The 16,200-nt window shown below is 35.2% G+C and overlaps 1 protein-coding gene across 6 annotated transcripts in view; it reads left to right on the forward strand.

Moving 5' to 3' along the window:
• Positions 1–16,200, forward strand: part of LOC135221693 (transmembrane protein 47-like) — a 445,877-nt gene that overhangs the window by 344,246 nt on the left and 85,431 nt on the right. Inside the window, exon 5 of one of the 6 annotated variants that reach the window (XR_010316072.1) lies at positions 15,405–15,458. The exons of 4 other annotated variants lie outside the window; for them this stretch is intronic. Coding sequence is in view for 1 of the 2 variants with exons in the window: in XM_064259433.1 (XP_064115503.1) it covers positions 15,448–15,456 (9 nt within the window). In the remaining variant the exon portion in view is untranslated. Of the gene's footprint in view, positions 1–15,404; positions 15,459–16,200 lie in introns of those variants that run through there. One more of the 6 variants, XM_064259433.1, reaches the window with a different exon arrangement.

Genomic DNA, 16,200 nt, shown 5'->3' on the forward strand with positions numbered 1-16,200 from the left:
GACCCCCTCCCCTCCCTCCCTCCTCCCTCCTCCCACCCCACATCTACTACCTCTTCCCCCCACCCCACCCGAACTATGCCCGAACCCTTCTCTCTGATTCACTCTTAGCCCCCCCCCCCCCCCCCCCCCCTGCTCTCTCTCTCTCTCTCTCTCTCTCTCTCTCAAGGTTTTCTTTCCAGACATCCTTTCTATTTGTTTGTTCTCTTTTACTTTCATCTCTCTCCTCAAGTTTTTTTTTATTTATAGCCTTTTTTAGTTTTTGTTTTTGTTTATATTGCAGTTTGTTTTAATCTCTCTATCTCTTGCTCACGTTTGTTGACACACAAACATTCATATTTCCTAATAGACACTAAACTTGATCTCGTATGGCTTTGAAACTTACAAAGTTTTCTAAATTTCCTTCAAATCTTTGGTTTATATCATATGTTAATATTGCCCTTTTGTTGTCGAACATTAGGTTGCATGTGCTTCATTTAATGATACTTTTGTTTGTAACCTACAGTGTTTTTGAATCAGATGATTTTATTTTCATTTTATACAATAATATTTTGACACTATGTTGTCTCTAGGTTTGGCACTGCTGACATTGTTGTCTCCCATTTTCGAGACACTTGCAGATGTTATACATTTCTGACAATTAAAAGTGTCGTCTTACCAATCGTAACTATCCTGGAATTGATTCCTCCTTCCTTTTGTGTCACTCATGTAATTGGTTTCTTTCCGATTGTGTCACTCCAGGAATTGATAGCTTTCTAGTTGTGTCACTTCGGGAATTATTTTGTTTCCATTGTGACCCTCCGGGAATTGTGTTGCCTATTGTACCGCTCCTGAAATTGACGTTTATTCAGTTCGGATTCATTAGAAAATTTTTACCTTAAGCTGTGCGCTGCCAGAACTTTGTCTTAAACATTTGAACCATAAAACTGTAGTTTTTCTAGATTTTTCATAGATTGACACTCCAGAAATTGTCGTCCTCAAAGTGCCACCTATTAAGTTGTCGTCCTAAGTTTGACATTCCAGAAATTGTCGTCGTTCAAGTTTGGCACTCTAGACATTGTTCAATTTCAAGTTTGACACTCCACAAAATGGTCGTCGTTTAAGTTTGTCCCTCAGGAAGTTGGATATACGATTAAAATCGTTGCCTTTCAAGTTTCACTTTCTAGAAGTTGTAATCCTTCAAGTTAGATACCAATGGAATTGTTTTTCAAGTTGACACCCTTGAATTGTCGTCTTTCAGGTCACACAATCTCTCTCTCTCTCTCTCTCTCTCTCTCTCTCTCTCTCTCTACTGTATCGTCGTTGAGCCTGTGTTAGCTTTCTCGTATTCATCATGTGCGTTGTTGTGAAAACCCTCGTGGGGGAATGAGAGGTTTGGGAATTACTGGAAAATTTGAGTCTGTTTCGTCTGCTGATGTTTTCGGACTTCAAACGCAATGACCCTAGTTGGACGATGAGCAGTTCTAGTGTTGTGAGAAGGAAAATGTATTTTACAGGTTCTAGGTAGTTGCTTGGGATGAAATTATTGTATGGGTGTAAGAATCTTTTTTTGCTTGTTTACCTAGTATTTATAAATAGTATTTATAAAGTGAAGCTTTCTGAGGTTTCTGTGGTTACATGTATATATGTATGTCCTCCAAAGCTTCAAAGTGCAGAAGCACGTCTCAACCCGGATTATACTTGGAGTAATCGGAGGGTCCTCTCCCAGTCTTTCCTAAACGTTAAAGTTAAAGTAATTAACTCGAACTTTTTCTTCAAGTTTGTAACTAAAAGTTCTTACTATTAATGTTTTAAGTATTTTTACGCTTTTAACGGTAAGATTTTTGTTCTGTAAGTTAATGGTGTGCTATATTTGCTTGTGTGTATTCAAGCATGGTGCTTTACCGTGAAGTACTTTTTTTTTCTCAATTACGGTAATCGTTCCCACTTAGTTTAATCCTCCTCGATGTCATCTTTGTTGAAATTTCTGATTTCCGTTCTGTTCGCTCAGGAGAGTTTCCTCTCTCTTGTCTCAGTTCCTCGGTCGTTTCCCCTTTCAGCTCTGAAAACTTCGCCCTCTAAAACTATATAGTTCAGACTTCTGACTCTAGCCAAGTTGTAGCGCGTCTTTTTATTTTCCCTTTATCCTCTGTTGGCAGCCTCTCTTTTCAGTCAGGGGAATTATGGTGACTGTCTTTGTAGCTTTACAGCCTCTCCAACCAAGTCTGTTCCATTGTTAGGACTGGAATACGAAAGGGTTGTACCACAGATGAAAAAATATGAGACCGGGTGTAGGCCGTGACCGGTTTCGACTTTATTTCCGGGCCTTCGTCATTGGCTTGGAAATAAAATTGAAACCAGTCAGGACCTACACCCTGTCTTTTATTTTCTCACATGTGGTAATGTGTGATAAACGATTCATGTGTTGAAGTGATTATATACAAACGCATATATATATATATATATATATATATATATATATATATATATATATATATATATATATATGCATGTATGTATTGTATGTGTATGTGTTATAACTGAATCACGAAAGTTGGGATAAATCCATAAATAAAGGTATTAGCCACGAAGGAAAAATAAACAACGGAGTTTCTGCAACATCTTTCGACTCGACGTCCTTTACTCAGTAGATAAACTGCTGAGTAAAGGACATCGAGTCGAAAGATCTTGCAGAAACTCCGTTGTTTATTTTTCCTTCGTGGCTTATACCTTTTATATATATATATATATATATATGTGTGTATATGTATATATATATATATATATATATATATATATATCTATATATATATATATATATATATATATATATATATATTTCCGTAGAGTTCGAGGATGGAATGAAAATAGTCGAGCAAGCGCTTTCGTGTATTTTTCAGAGTGATATATATATATATATATATATATATATAATATATATTATATATATATATATATATATATATATATATATATATATATATATAATGTAGATATGTGTGTGTGTGTATCATAATGCAGAGATTTACAAATGGTTCTTTAGGCAAGTATTTGACCCTTATTTTTTGAATTGTGCAGGTCATTGTGAGGGACAGCCTAGTGTAAACTGATCGAACCAATCAATACATGTATTGCCTAGGTCTCCAGAATGATTTAAAGGAAGTGACGGAAGTAATACTGACAGAAAGGTAGTAAGTAGTCAAAGGATTGTAGGGCAGAGAAAGGTGACTTGAGGAGCAGTAAGAACGATATCATCATGGATTAGATGCAAGACTCCACATTACAAGGGAGAGCGCAATATATACACCTTTTGCAGGGGAGGAAGAAAGGAACAGACGACTTTGAGGCGAGTCGTCTCATGTGGTGAAAGAAAATGCATCAGTTTCCATTGTGTTTGTGTGAGGCCTCCGAAAGAAGGTTTTGGTAGATGACCGGAATAGGTTAACAATTGTCGCCCAACCTTTTTTTGTATGGTTATTGACGGAAGGCCGGTTAGTTAGTCGTTTTAAAGGCGCAAGTCTGCGAAGAATGATGTCCTTTTAGAAAAAGGAGGAGAATCCTATTTGCTAAATACTCTTGTGGTCTTTCATGGCGTCATTATACTTTGTTATTCTAAGTATTTCCGTGATATTTTCGTGGAATCTCTATCTTTACTTTTACCCTAAATCTTGGTTTTATTTGTCTTGGCCAATGATTTTCAATATATATGTGACAGTTAACGTTCATTTTTTTTCTTTTATTTCTTGTTCGTCCTCTTTATTTGTAATGTTGATTCTTGCAAGTTCTCATAAAAATTTAGACTGCGATTCACTTTTATGAAGCTTTTCTCTCTCCCTCCCTCCTTCCAGGAAGATTGCGACTGTTAGATCATAAGTTCACATGAAATATAAACCGTGACCTTTTTTTTCCGAAGCTCCTTATTTCGCAAGGCTTATTTACCGGGCAGAAAAAGCGCCGTATTTTGCGTTGTTATCGTAAGTCTATTTGTATCTTCCTATAACGCCGTGTGACGCCAAAGGCCTCTGTAAAATCTTACTCTTGTGCTTTTCTTGTGCTGTATTATCCACATATCTCTGCTCACCTCCAACTACCGTCACATAATTCTTATCGAAGGAGATCTGTCCTTGGTGCTTTTAGTGCCCACAAAAGCCCAGCTGATTATCACGCGCTGTTCCCCCGGGGGGATTAAGCAAAGGAAATGGCCAAGTCATCTCCAACTGCGTTTTTATCATTGTCCCCCAACAAATAGAACTAGCGTCATTTCTCCACGTTTTCGTCTCTAGGTCTGTCTCCTGATATCTGAATCATAATATTCTTCTCGAAGCTTTATTTTTTAGTTATAGTTTCATAGTCCTACCTTGATTTATGTCCGTATTGCAGTACTGATCTTACTAGAAATACTTAGTAGTGTTTTCACATGCATCCTCAATCTTGTGTTTGATTTCTCTATTTTGTTCGCTCACTAAATCCCAGCTTAATTAAGGACTAAATATTTGAAACATCCAGTCTCAATGTTAATCCCATCTTTTTAGGTATAGAGTGCATAACCTGCATATTCTAAGTCTGTCGGTTTATTTTTTTTATTGTACTCCAATGTAAATCTTTTCTTACTACCCCAACTGCTTCTTTCATTATAAAATCTGAGTCAGAAAATTATACACACACACACACACACACACACACACACACACACACACCGTAAATGAACAGATACACGTTTGTGTCCTGTCGAGAGAGAGAGAAGAGAGAGAGCGGCCAGCGGACCCCGTTTTAAAAGATCCAGTTTCATTCCTAAAAAGAAATTTGGCCATGCCATTAGCTGTTTTGTGGAAAGTTTTAACCATTAGCAAAAAGAACGGTACTGCGTCGTGGGAGTTTGTTCACCACTCGATTATTTTTCCTTTTCTGCTTCTTCCTTTTGTTCGTCTCTTCCTTCTCCTATAATATTGAGTTTCCTTTGTTCTTCGAAAAGTTCTCTGATATGGAGGGCGGAAAGATATTTACCAGTCATGCGATGGAGCAAATTCGTATCTCTTTGCAATTCATGCTTTATCTTGAATTTCCAGTCAATTTTCCGTAATTCATTCGTTAATAGATTTATCTTAATGTTTGTTTATTTTATTTATTTTTGAGATTATCTATTTTTTAATGTTTGACATTTTCTTTTACGGGATATTTCAGGGTTTAAATTTGCTAGTATTTCATTGTTAATATAATATATAGGGTTTTTTTTATGCTTACATTTTCCGGATACACTATCGGGGATGAAATTTATTTTCATTTTCTTATATATTCCGTTTATTTGTTAATGGGATTTGTATGATGTTCCTATTTTTCATAGTTAAATACTTTATAATGATGGAAATCTTATCAGTAAGTATCATCGTAGTAAGGGTGAACAGCATTGATTATGATCACGTAATGTATTCCCATTAAGAAACGTGACGGTCAGGCTGCTTCACAGAAGAAAGTAGAAGGAATTTCTTCAGGTGCTGCCTCCATCTCTCCGTTCATTTGCTGTGAAGAAAGTCCGTTTTCCTAAGGGCTAAGCGAACGAGCAACAGAATTTAATAAAAGTCTTGGATTTAGCAAGTTAGTAACTTCTCCGAACTACTTTGCAAACTTCTTTATACTTTATGGAGTCTATTAATGCGAAATGTCCTCTCTCTGTGTTAAGTAAATCTCTCTCTCTCTCTCTCTCTCTCTCTCTCTCTCTCTCTCTCTCTCTCTGGTCCTCTTGGCTTAAGCCAGCTGTCGATCCCCGAAATGGATTAGGAAAGAAACGGTACGGACCTGTATCTTCAAAAATTCAGTATATCTGTGGTGACTTGTGGGTCGAAGCTAGACGTGTGGGAAAAGAGAGAGAGAGCGAATAACAGTCGACGTTCTCTCTCTCTCTCTCTCTCTTTCGAAAGTTAGCGGCGTTTCATCTTCGTCGTGTCTAAATGATTTCCATAAAACTCCCATTAACATCCACGAAACTTAAAACAATGTTAACGAAAACCGTCCTGAAAGTTTTTGAACGTCACCCGAGTTGGTTTCTGGGGCTGTGTTCCGCAGAAAGGGTCTTGTTTGAATGAGATCATTACGAAGTACAGACCCCGTTGTTAAGATAACGTTTTTTAATGAAGTTTCATTAAAGGTGCTTAGGAATATAAGATAAATATTTGTGAAATAGGAATCCTGAAATAATTAGGAGTAATTAATAAAAAAAATATAGAAAGTTCATTTTGATTCATCGCTAGTATCATTCCTTGAAAAGTGAAAAGTCAAATGGTGACCGCTAGACGACGGTCATTGGGTAGTGCCTTGAAAATAATGGGTAAGAGATTTATAGAAGTCTGAATATTTCTGTCAGAAACAGTTTCCCGTTGGACGAATGGACTTCGCGCTCGGCTACCAATCTGGTGGTCCGAGTTCGATTCTCGGCTCGGCCAACGTGAAAGCAGCGGAATTTATTTCTGGTGATAGAAATTCATTTCTCGATGTAATGTGGTTCGGATCCCACAATAAGCTGTAGGTCCTGTTGCTAGGTAACCAATTCGTTACTAGCCACATAAAAATATCTAATCCTTCGGGCCAGCCCGAGGAGAGCTGTTAATCAGCTCAGTGGTCTGGTAAAACTAAGATATACTTAACTTTTCTGTCAGAAACAATCAAGTTAGTTTTTCATGATAGTCAAGTAAAGCAGACATATTCCTTGCAAAAGCTATCCGCACTCGGCTAATCAGCGCTGTAGCCAGATATATGTAGGATTAGATGAAGATTAGCAAGAGTATTGCTTAACTGACTTCCCAGGGTCACATAACTTATGGGAAAAGCTGCTTCAAAAGTTATTGTGAACAGAGACTTTGCCCCCAAAAAGTTCATCTTCCCGAGAAAGCCATCCAATAAACGTATCTGCAAAGTTTCAGTGAATTGTGATCTTCCATTCCTCAGATATCGCGCTGTCACAAGAACACAGAATGAGGTGAAGACAAAGCGCTCATCGCAGCTTCGTAGAAATGTCGAAGTATTTCTTGCGATATGTCAAAAAGCAAATGCGATTTTCTAGTTTTCAGTCATGTTTAGAGAGGTTTGGCCATGACGATAGTATATCAACCCCTTAGGGGGTTAGTGACGTCAGTGCACCTCGCATTACTTAAGGTTCTTTGCAGCGTGCCTTCGGCCCCTAGCTGCAACCACTTTCGTTCCTTTTACTGTATCTCCTTTCATATTCTCTCTCTTCCATATTACTTTCCACTTTCTCCTAACAATTATTTCATAGTGCAACTGCGAGATTTTCCTCCTCTAACACCTTTCAAATTTTTTACTGTCAGCTTCCGTTTCAGCGATGAATGACCTTATAGGTCCTAGTGCTTGGCCATTGGCCTAAATTCTATATTCAGTTCAATCCAATAGTATGTAAAGATCGCTCTTTTCATGTCGCATGTAAAGAAAGAACCGTAATTTTCGTCGCAGCTCTGTAATAAGTAAGCGTAACTTTTTATTGAAAAAATAAAATATAATTATATATATATATATATATATATATATATATATATATATATATATATATATATATATATAATATTATATATATATATATATATATAAAGATATATGCCACGAAGGAAAAATAAACGAAAGAGGATCTGTCTTGAAATTGTATCTGAGATGATTGTCTTAAACCTTTAATTGCACCCATTGTTTATGCTTGTTTGGGAAGGTTTCTTATCTTCCAGGTGTGTCGGATTCTAGGTACTAATCTCTTTATAATCCCTATCTGTCAGTTATATGAATCTTCTTGTATTGTCTTTTCTCGTATGTATGTCAGTCTCTGCTCAGTAAAGGACGTTTAACGTCGAAAGATCTTGCAGATCAAAAAAAAAAAAAAGAAAAAAAAAGCAGATCCTCTTTCGTTTATTTTTCCTTCGTGGCATATATCTTTATTTATGGATTTATCACGTTACTAACTTTCGTGATTCAGTTATACATACACACACACACACACACACACACACACACACACACACACATATATATATATATATATATATATATATATATATATATATATATATAATATATATATATATATATTTATGTGTGTGCGTGTATGAAAGTATTTATGTAAGTATGTATATAGTAAAGGTAAATGCGGAATAGTGAACTTTCTGGGCAAGGCATCGATGTAAATGAGGAAGAAATTTATAACGATTTGAAAATCTGATGTCATTCTGTTGGCAAAGATCGAACGAGAAAGCGACGACAAATGGAAGGGAGAGGTAAAGTCCACCGAAGAGAGCGCGACGAACTACGGAAGGAGTAGATCGCTGAGATGTTTTGAATGGAGATTGACGCAATTATGGGGGAGGCAGGTAGGGGTAGTGGTGATTTCGTCGTGTATGTTTTTTTTTTTATCTCTAGTCTTTATATGTATAGATTTATTATATATATATATATATATATAATATATATATATATATATCTATATATATATATATATATATATATATAAAGGTTTTCCTCTTTTTCTGCTTTTCATTTTTTTTCCTTCGTGGCAAAAACCTTTATTTATACATAGCATCACGTTTTATATACTTCGTGATCAAGTTATTCTTCATATATATATATATATATATATAGTGATATATATATATATATATATATATTTATATATATATATATATATATATATATATATATATATGACTGGTAAAGGTGTTCTGTAACAACAGAATTCCATCTAATAAAAGGAGCCCATAAAAACACCAAAATGTAGAGAGGGAAAAAAGTACTATATTTCAGAGACTTCTTCCCCACCTGGAGACGATTAAGAGAGTAACTCACACCCTTGGGAAATCCAACCCTTTTGCATTTACCTACCCAAATACCTTAGCCAAATCCCTGATTAACGTCCAACAAAAGACATTGCCCAAAGACTCGGGGGTATATGAGATCCCATGCCAGGACTGTGACCAATCTTACATCGGATTTACAGGTAAATCACTTCCCCAGAGATTAATACAACACAAACGGTCAGTTAGGTATGGACAACAGAACTCGGCTATTTTCAATCATATAAATGAACATAACCATAGAATAAACTGGAATATGTCACGTGTAATTTATAGCAGCAACTGCCGGTACAAGAGTCAAATGATGGAATCGGCCTTAATAAAAGAGAAGCAGGTAATGAACATCTCAAAAGGGAATTGGACATCAGACATCGTCGACGCAGTGTTCATTCAACCAACGCTTAAGAAGATTAAAGGAAGATTATCAGCGGGGGTGATCTAAATTGGCTTACTTGTGGACGAATCTCTTGGTATAAATACCCCACCACCTTTTCTGTAAACTTTTCTCATTCATAATACCTGAAAGGAGAACAGACAGCAGTCTGAAATATAGTACTTTTCTCTCTACATTTTGGTGTTTTTATGGGCTCCTTTTATTAGATATGATAATAATATTATATTGTCTCTATATATATATATATATATATAATATAGTATTATATATCTATTATATTATTTATATACATATACAGTATATAAACAAATGAAGCCCGGAAAGTTACAGTGATGCTAATTGTATTTCTGAGCAATTTATAATATTATTTCTCTTTCATATATAAAGTGAGAAAAAGTAATACAAATTGCTCAGAAATATACTTAGTATAAATGTACTTGTCGAAGCCCCATTCGATTATGATTGAATACTTTTTGTAACGAATTTCAAGACATGTTCTGATAGTACGGCACTGTTCTAGAGTACTTTATTGCTTACAGGCTACAGCCCCTTCCCTGCTGTGTTTAAAAATTCATCGGAGGCTGAGGTGGTCTTGAGATATTCTTAACTAGGACATCATAGATCCAGCGGTCCTGATGAGGAAGAGGGGGAATATAAGTTTGACAATTGAGGAAGGAATATAGAAAAATAAGTCCAACAGAAATGAAAAGATGGGAGTGGCCAGTCAAAGTCCAAATGGATAAGCGATGATTACTAGGAGTGACTGCCAAGTCCTTGTGAATTTGCCGCGAAATGGCAGCGTCAAATATTTTTTCTTATCAAGATACTTAACACTTTTTCAGGATAACACTCTGAAACTTGTTCTTGAGGTGAAGGTCAAAGATGGGTTTAAAGGGTTAAGCTCTTGTCGTCGTTGTTTGGTTACATCATTTGCGCCTTGACGTGGATGTACTTTGCAGAGATTTCTTTATTTAGGCTTAATTACTATCATTGGTTCGAACAGTTTATCTACCAAAGAATCCTTTGTATTTCATTATATATTACGCATTTTTTTATGCAGGGATTAACTCCAATTTGTTCTGGAATGTTTCATATTGTTTTTATTGAAATTTAAGGACTGTGTTTCGTTATAAGTGATGGTATAGTTTCAGTATTAATTACTATTACCATCGAGGAGACAATGTTCCTTGGGGGTTCATTTTCATACGTCTGAGATTTATGGCTTTTTTTGAAGCCGGGCAGCCAGAATGCTCTTGTCCATCCCGGACCTAAAGCAGACCGAAAACGAAATGGAAGGAAGAAGGGAGAGGCGTAGCCACGAAGGAAACGACAGACACGCCCAATCAAGAAAAGGAAGGGAGGCAGACAGGAAAAACAGAAGTAGGGGTGAGATCCAAAGCTGAATTTCTTAGAAATCGTGAGGTGTACAAGAAAGACTCCAGCTAGGTTCCTTCACTTGATCATTTTGAAAGGCTGTCCGAGTGTTACATCGGTACACAAGATTCCCAATTCTACTAATTTGTGTTTCCAGTGACCATTACTCGCTAAAGTTCTTGTTAATACGTGTTGTGTTCAAGAATATGTTCACAACGAACTGAACTTTGATAACCGATGCATATATAATATATATATATATATAGATATTTATATATATATATATATATATTTATTTCTAATAAAAAGGGAACCCATAAAAAACACCAAAATATATAGAAAGAAATACTATATTTCAGAGACTGCTGTCTCCCTCTTCAGGTAGATGAATGAGAAAAGTTACAGAAAAGGAGGTATTTATACCAAGAGGTCCATCCACAGGTAAGCCAATTTAGGTCACTCCCACTGATAATCTTCCTTTAATCTTCTTAAGCGTCGGTTGAATGAAAACCCTGTCGATGACATTTGAATCCCATGCTCCTTTTGAGATGTTCATTACCTGTCTCTGTTTAATCAAGGCCGATTCCATCATTTGACTCTTGTACCGGCAGTTGCTGCTATAAATTCCAGTTTATTCTATGGTTATATTCATCTATATGGTTGAAAATAGCTATTTTCAACCATATAAATGAACATAACCATAGTATAAACTGGAATTTGTCACGTATAATTTATAGCAGCAACTGCCGGTGCAAGAATCAAATGATAGAATCGGCCTTAATTAAAGAGAGGCAGGTAATGAATATCTCAAAGGGAGCATGGGACTCAGATGTCATCGACCAGGTTTTCATTCAACCGACGCTTAAGAAGATTAAAGGAAGATTATCAGCGGGAGTGACCTAAATTGGCTTACCTGTGAATGGACCTCTTGGTATAAATACCTCCTTTTCTGTAACTTTTCTCATTCATCTACCCTACCTGAAGAGGGAGACCCCAGTCTCTGAAACTATTTCTCTCTATACATTTTGATGTTTTTATGGGCTCCTTTTATTAAATGGAATTGTGTTAATAACAGAACATTTTTTTACCAGGTCATATCTATAATATATCTATATATATATATATATTATATATGTATATATATATATATATATTATATATATATATATATATATATATATATATATATATATATGAATAATTTAGAACGAGTTTCTTTTTTAATAAGCTTCAGGTGAGCATCTGTAAAAGTAGGGTAGTTGAGTAATATTCCATGAGAACTTTGTAGTATTTTGATGACATCGTAGCTGGACTGATACCAACGTTCAAAGAATTGAGCGTCGGGTGAAATAGCGATGACAAATTTTCATCATTTCCTTTCTGTGACAAATTGTTTATCATTTACTTTGAAAGGGGACAATTCTCAGTTAAGTTGAAACGAACAAAAATGGTTTTCACCCATTTTTTGTAAGCGTTAGTCATAGCGTCATTAAGCGTATTTGATTAATGTTGTCATTTTTCCTATGTTGCTATTTTTGTACAGTGCAACGAAATGCGTTTCCATTATTTCAGAGCTTGAAGGACTTTCCGGTAATAGGAAGGTTACCGTGAATATCACTTCTCATGAATTGCAATAACCTCTTCACTTCCCTCTTTTATTATTTCCGTTTTTATAAAAATCAAGATGCACTTTCCACCGGAAAGATTTCAGTCTGAAAGTGAAAGAGTAATTCCAAGCTTATGATGGAATTCCTCAGAAGAGGAAAATTGTCTGTTTTTATTGGAATTAGTTTCAAATATTTCAGTAACGAGGCTGACCTTTATGGTGTGATATCTAGACTTAGATACCGTTAGTAATTTATGCAGGTGCATATTGGATAAAGGAACGGTGCTTAATAGAGACTCATAAGTGAGAAATGTTGTATGGAACGTACAAAAAAGAAAATGTATGCATTATGATTGAATTATCGTGCATTTGCTAGGTTTTAGATGAAAACCAGATTCCTATATTTATACATTCATCCCGTTCCATACCTTCGTGAATCTGTTTTACAGACACACATGTATATATATATATATATATATATATATATATGTGTGTGTGTGTGTGTGTGTGTGTGTGTGTATGTATGTATATATAAATGTATATATAGTATATATATATATATATATATATATCTATATATATATATTTTATATATATATTGTAAGTGTAGATTGCCCGCGACTTTTTTTACATTGATAAATATTAAGCCGCAAATATCGTTTGATATCATATTTGCTATAGCATAGGAAATGCTTTAGCACAGGCAAAGATTCTAAGCTGGGTCTGGTTTATATTAATGAGAAGCAGTAACTTTATCTATCCGGCGCAGACCCATTCATCAGTTACAGTCCCTGTTTGGTGTAAGTTATTCTTAAGATACAGTGAATTCGATTTTGAACGATATTTATAGAATATATATATATATATATATATATATATTTTATATATATATATATATGTATATATATATATATATATATATATATATATATATATATATATATAAAGGTAAGTGAATCTTGGGACTTGGGCCAAGTACTTCCGTAGCCTATTCTATATGTTTCAGTGTGAACTTGAAAATGTAGAATAACTTACGAAAGTACTTAGTCCCCAGTTTCACTTACCTTTATACTGTGAATTTAAGGACTTCTCAAGCACATGTTCTTTCGTGCTGCATTGGATATTATATATATATATATATATAATATCACGTTCATAGAGGACCTCATTAATGTAGTAGGTTTAAAAGCAATTACTTATACACAGTGAATTTGTGTTAATTGGATATAATATATATGTATGTATGCATGTGTGTGTCTGTTTGTAATATATATAAAATAGATAAACAGGTATGTTGATAGATGTTCTTATATACTGTATATTATTCTTAAGAGAATAAAGAAAAGATTGATGTTGGGCAAGTTTTGCTGAAGATTCAGAATGCTTTACAAGCCTTCCGAAGTACTCACCCGTCAGGAGTTTAAAGGGGATAGGGCTCCTGCTTCCTGCAGCAGGAGAGGTCTGGGATGGTTGGAGTGGGAGGAAGGGGACGGGTAGACATGGTCGGCTTGAAGTGAAGGAGAGGGGCTGGTCTGAAGTGTAAACTGTTGGCATGCACTTCTTTGTAGTGTTTCGGAAGTGGTTTTCTCTGCAGAGAGAGAGAGAGAGAGAGAGAGAGAGAGAGAGAGAGAATATTCGCTTACTCAGGGAGTAAGCCTACAAACTACTTTTTGTTGCTGTTTTTCTTGTTTTGTTGTTGTTGTTGTTCTTGCTATTGCTGTTCTTGTTTGGTGGGGTAGGATAGCCCTATGGAAAAGTCCAAAACGGTATGAAAAAGTTGCTTCGCGTTGAGTTAAAGATACAGGCATTTTAGGATAGGATATATACGATTTATTTATTATAATAAAAATGCAAAATTGATGGTGTGCATGTTAAACAGTACAGACAAATTATTTCTAATAAAATATAGTGTATTTATTTTAATTTTCGTTTGCTAAACAACACTATTTGACCTTAGATTTTACCATGCTCCTCGAGTATTGCTGGAAATGGATCACACCTTGTTTTTAAGTTATTTCGTGTTACCTGTTTCTTCAAGTCAAAAGTCTGGTTAAGTTATGACATCGCCTGGGCTCTTTTGTTCCAATTTGGGTGCCAGTCGTTGTGGATGTTTCTTTTATTAACATTTTAATATGTGTGTGTTTATGAGTGTTTCGGCATTTGTTCTTTCGTTCGCTGGTATTCAAATTATGCCAGGAACCTACCATTGCTTACGATGCTTCTCTGCTGTTCTGCAGTAAAAGGGTGACGTGAAAGTGAATTCTTACAAGACATTGAAATGACGCTTCAGTATGAATTTGTCACCTTTTGAGTATTCATGAACTAAAAAACGCTGAGTTTAGATGTCGCTCTTTGAGTAACGAAGAATGAAAATGATGATTTAAGCCTGAGACTGAATGACCAATTAGTGATTTGTCCTTAAGTATACAGTGTTTGTACTTTATTTTTATATGAATTTGCCAGATTAAAAGATTCTCTCTCTCTCTCTCTCTCTCTCTCTCTCTCTCTCTCTCTCTCTCTCTCTCTCTCTCAACTCCTTAAATGCTGAAAACGAGAGCACTGGCAAATCAGTATGATGGAAGTTATCTTTTATTGTTAAGTACTTAATTAGTAGAGCTATGTTAAGATTCTGATGATATATTCATTTATCAAGTAGCAGAAAGTTATCCTCAATTGTTCACGAAAGTAGTCTGCACAGAAATCCCTTTTTCCCACCTTTTTCATGTGAGAAAATCCACGGGTTCCGTCTACTGTTTTATTGTTGTATAGTACTTACAGACGCGTGAACTTGTTGTGCTTTAGTTACAAACACATTTGCTTTGTATTGCTGAATTTGTGGATACTATAACAAAAAATCTTAATTTAGGGAAGGTTGGGGAATATTACACCTTACAAAATTGTACGCTAGCTTTTTGTATATAGAACAGCATCCCAAAATGTATTGTCCTTTTATGAAGCTTTCGTGTCTCGCTTGCCTTGCCTTTTAGATGTGTGAATAATGAATTCCCCTGTGCATGTTTCATTTAATAAGATTCAAGCATTTCAAACAGTTGTACAGTCTGCTGGAATATATTTATAATGAATATAGTTAACAGTATGTTGCCATTCAAGTTATATTCTTGTATAATTTTTAAATCTATCGATGCCGTATTGTCTTTTCCCAAGCAACTGGTTTTAATGGTGTACTGACTGTGCATTTTCTTTTCTTCAACAGGTGAGTGAACATCAAAGCGGAGCCCATTGCATGTTTTCCTAAGATGACAAAGGTAAGTTATAGAAAAGGTGATAGGTTTTTACGCAGGGGTGTTGATAGAATTTTATATGGATCGGTTTCGTATGAAAAAGGAAATTTGGATATTATTTATTGTTTATGTATGGTTGTGTATGTATGTATGTATGTATGTATGTATGTATGTATATATATATATATATATATATATATATATATATATATATATGTGTGTGTGTGTGTGTGTGCGCGCGTGTGTGTGTGTATGTAAATAAAAATATAAATATAGTGTATGTATATACATATACTATTATCTTATAGAAATATGAAATATATATATATATATATATCTTATAGTATATATCTTCTATATATAAATATTATATATATATCTATATATATATAATAATTATATAATATATATAGATATCTACCCTCACTCTTATTGCGCTCATTGGGCGGTAAAATACTATCAGTGAAATGGCTGCATTTTAGGGTTTTACATCAACGATGCGCAAAAATAAATGCCTTTTGATGATAATTCTGCTTTTAACGGAAGAATGCAACGAGAAATATATATCATTTTGTGCGCGTTAACAGCGGCCAAATGCCTACCAATTATCGGGATGCATTGGGCAGCGATGCGGCGGCGTTCGTTTGAGCCTGCCCTGTTTGCAGCGCGGGTTATATTGCGAGGGAAAAAATGATTGGGATCATCTATTTGGGGAATGATAAGGCAGCTGTAAGAGTCATGCCGGTGTGAAAATGACCCCGACTTGGT

The sequence above is a fragment of the Macrobrachium nipponense genome, chromosome 3 (genome assembly GCF_015104395.2).
Source record: "Macrobrachium nipponense isolate FS-2020 chromosome 3, ASM1510439v2, whole genome shotgun sequence".
NCBI lineage: Eukaryota > Metazoa > Arthropoda > Malacostraca > Decapoda > Palaemonidae > Macrobrachium > Macrobrachium nipponense.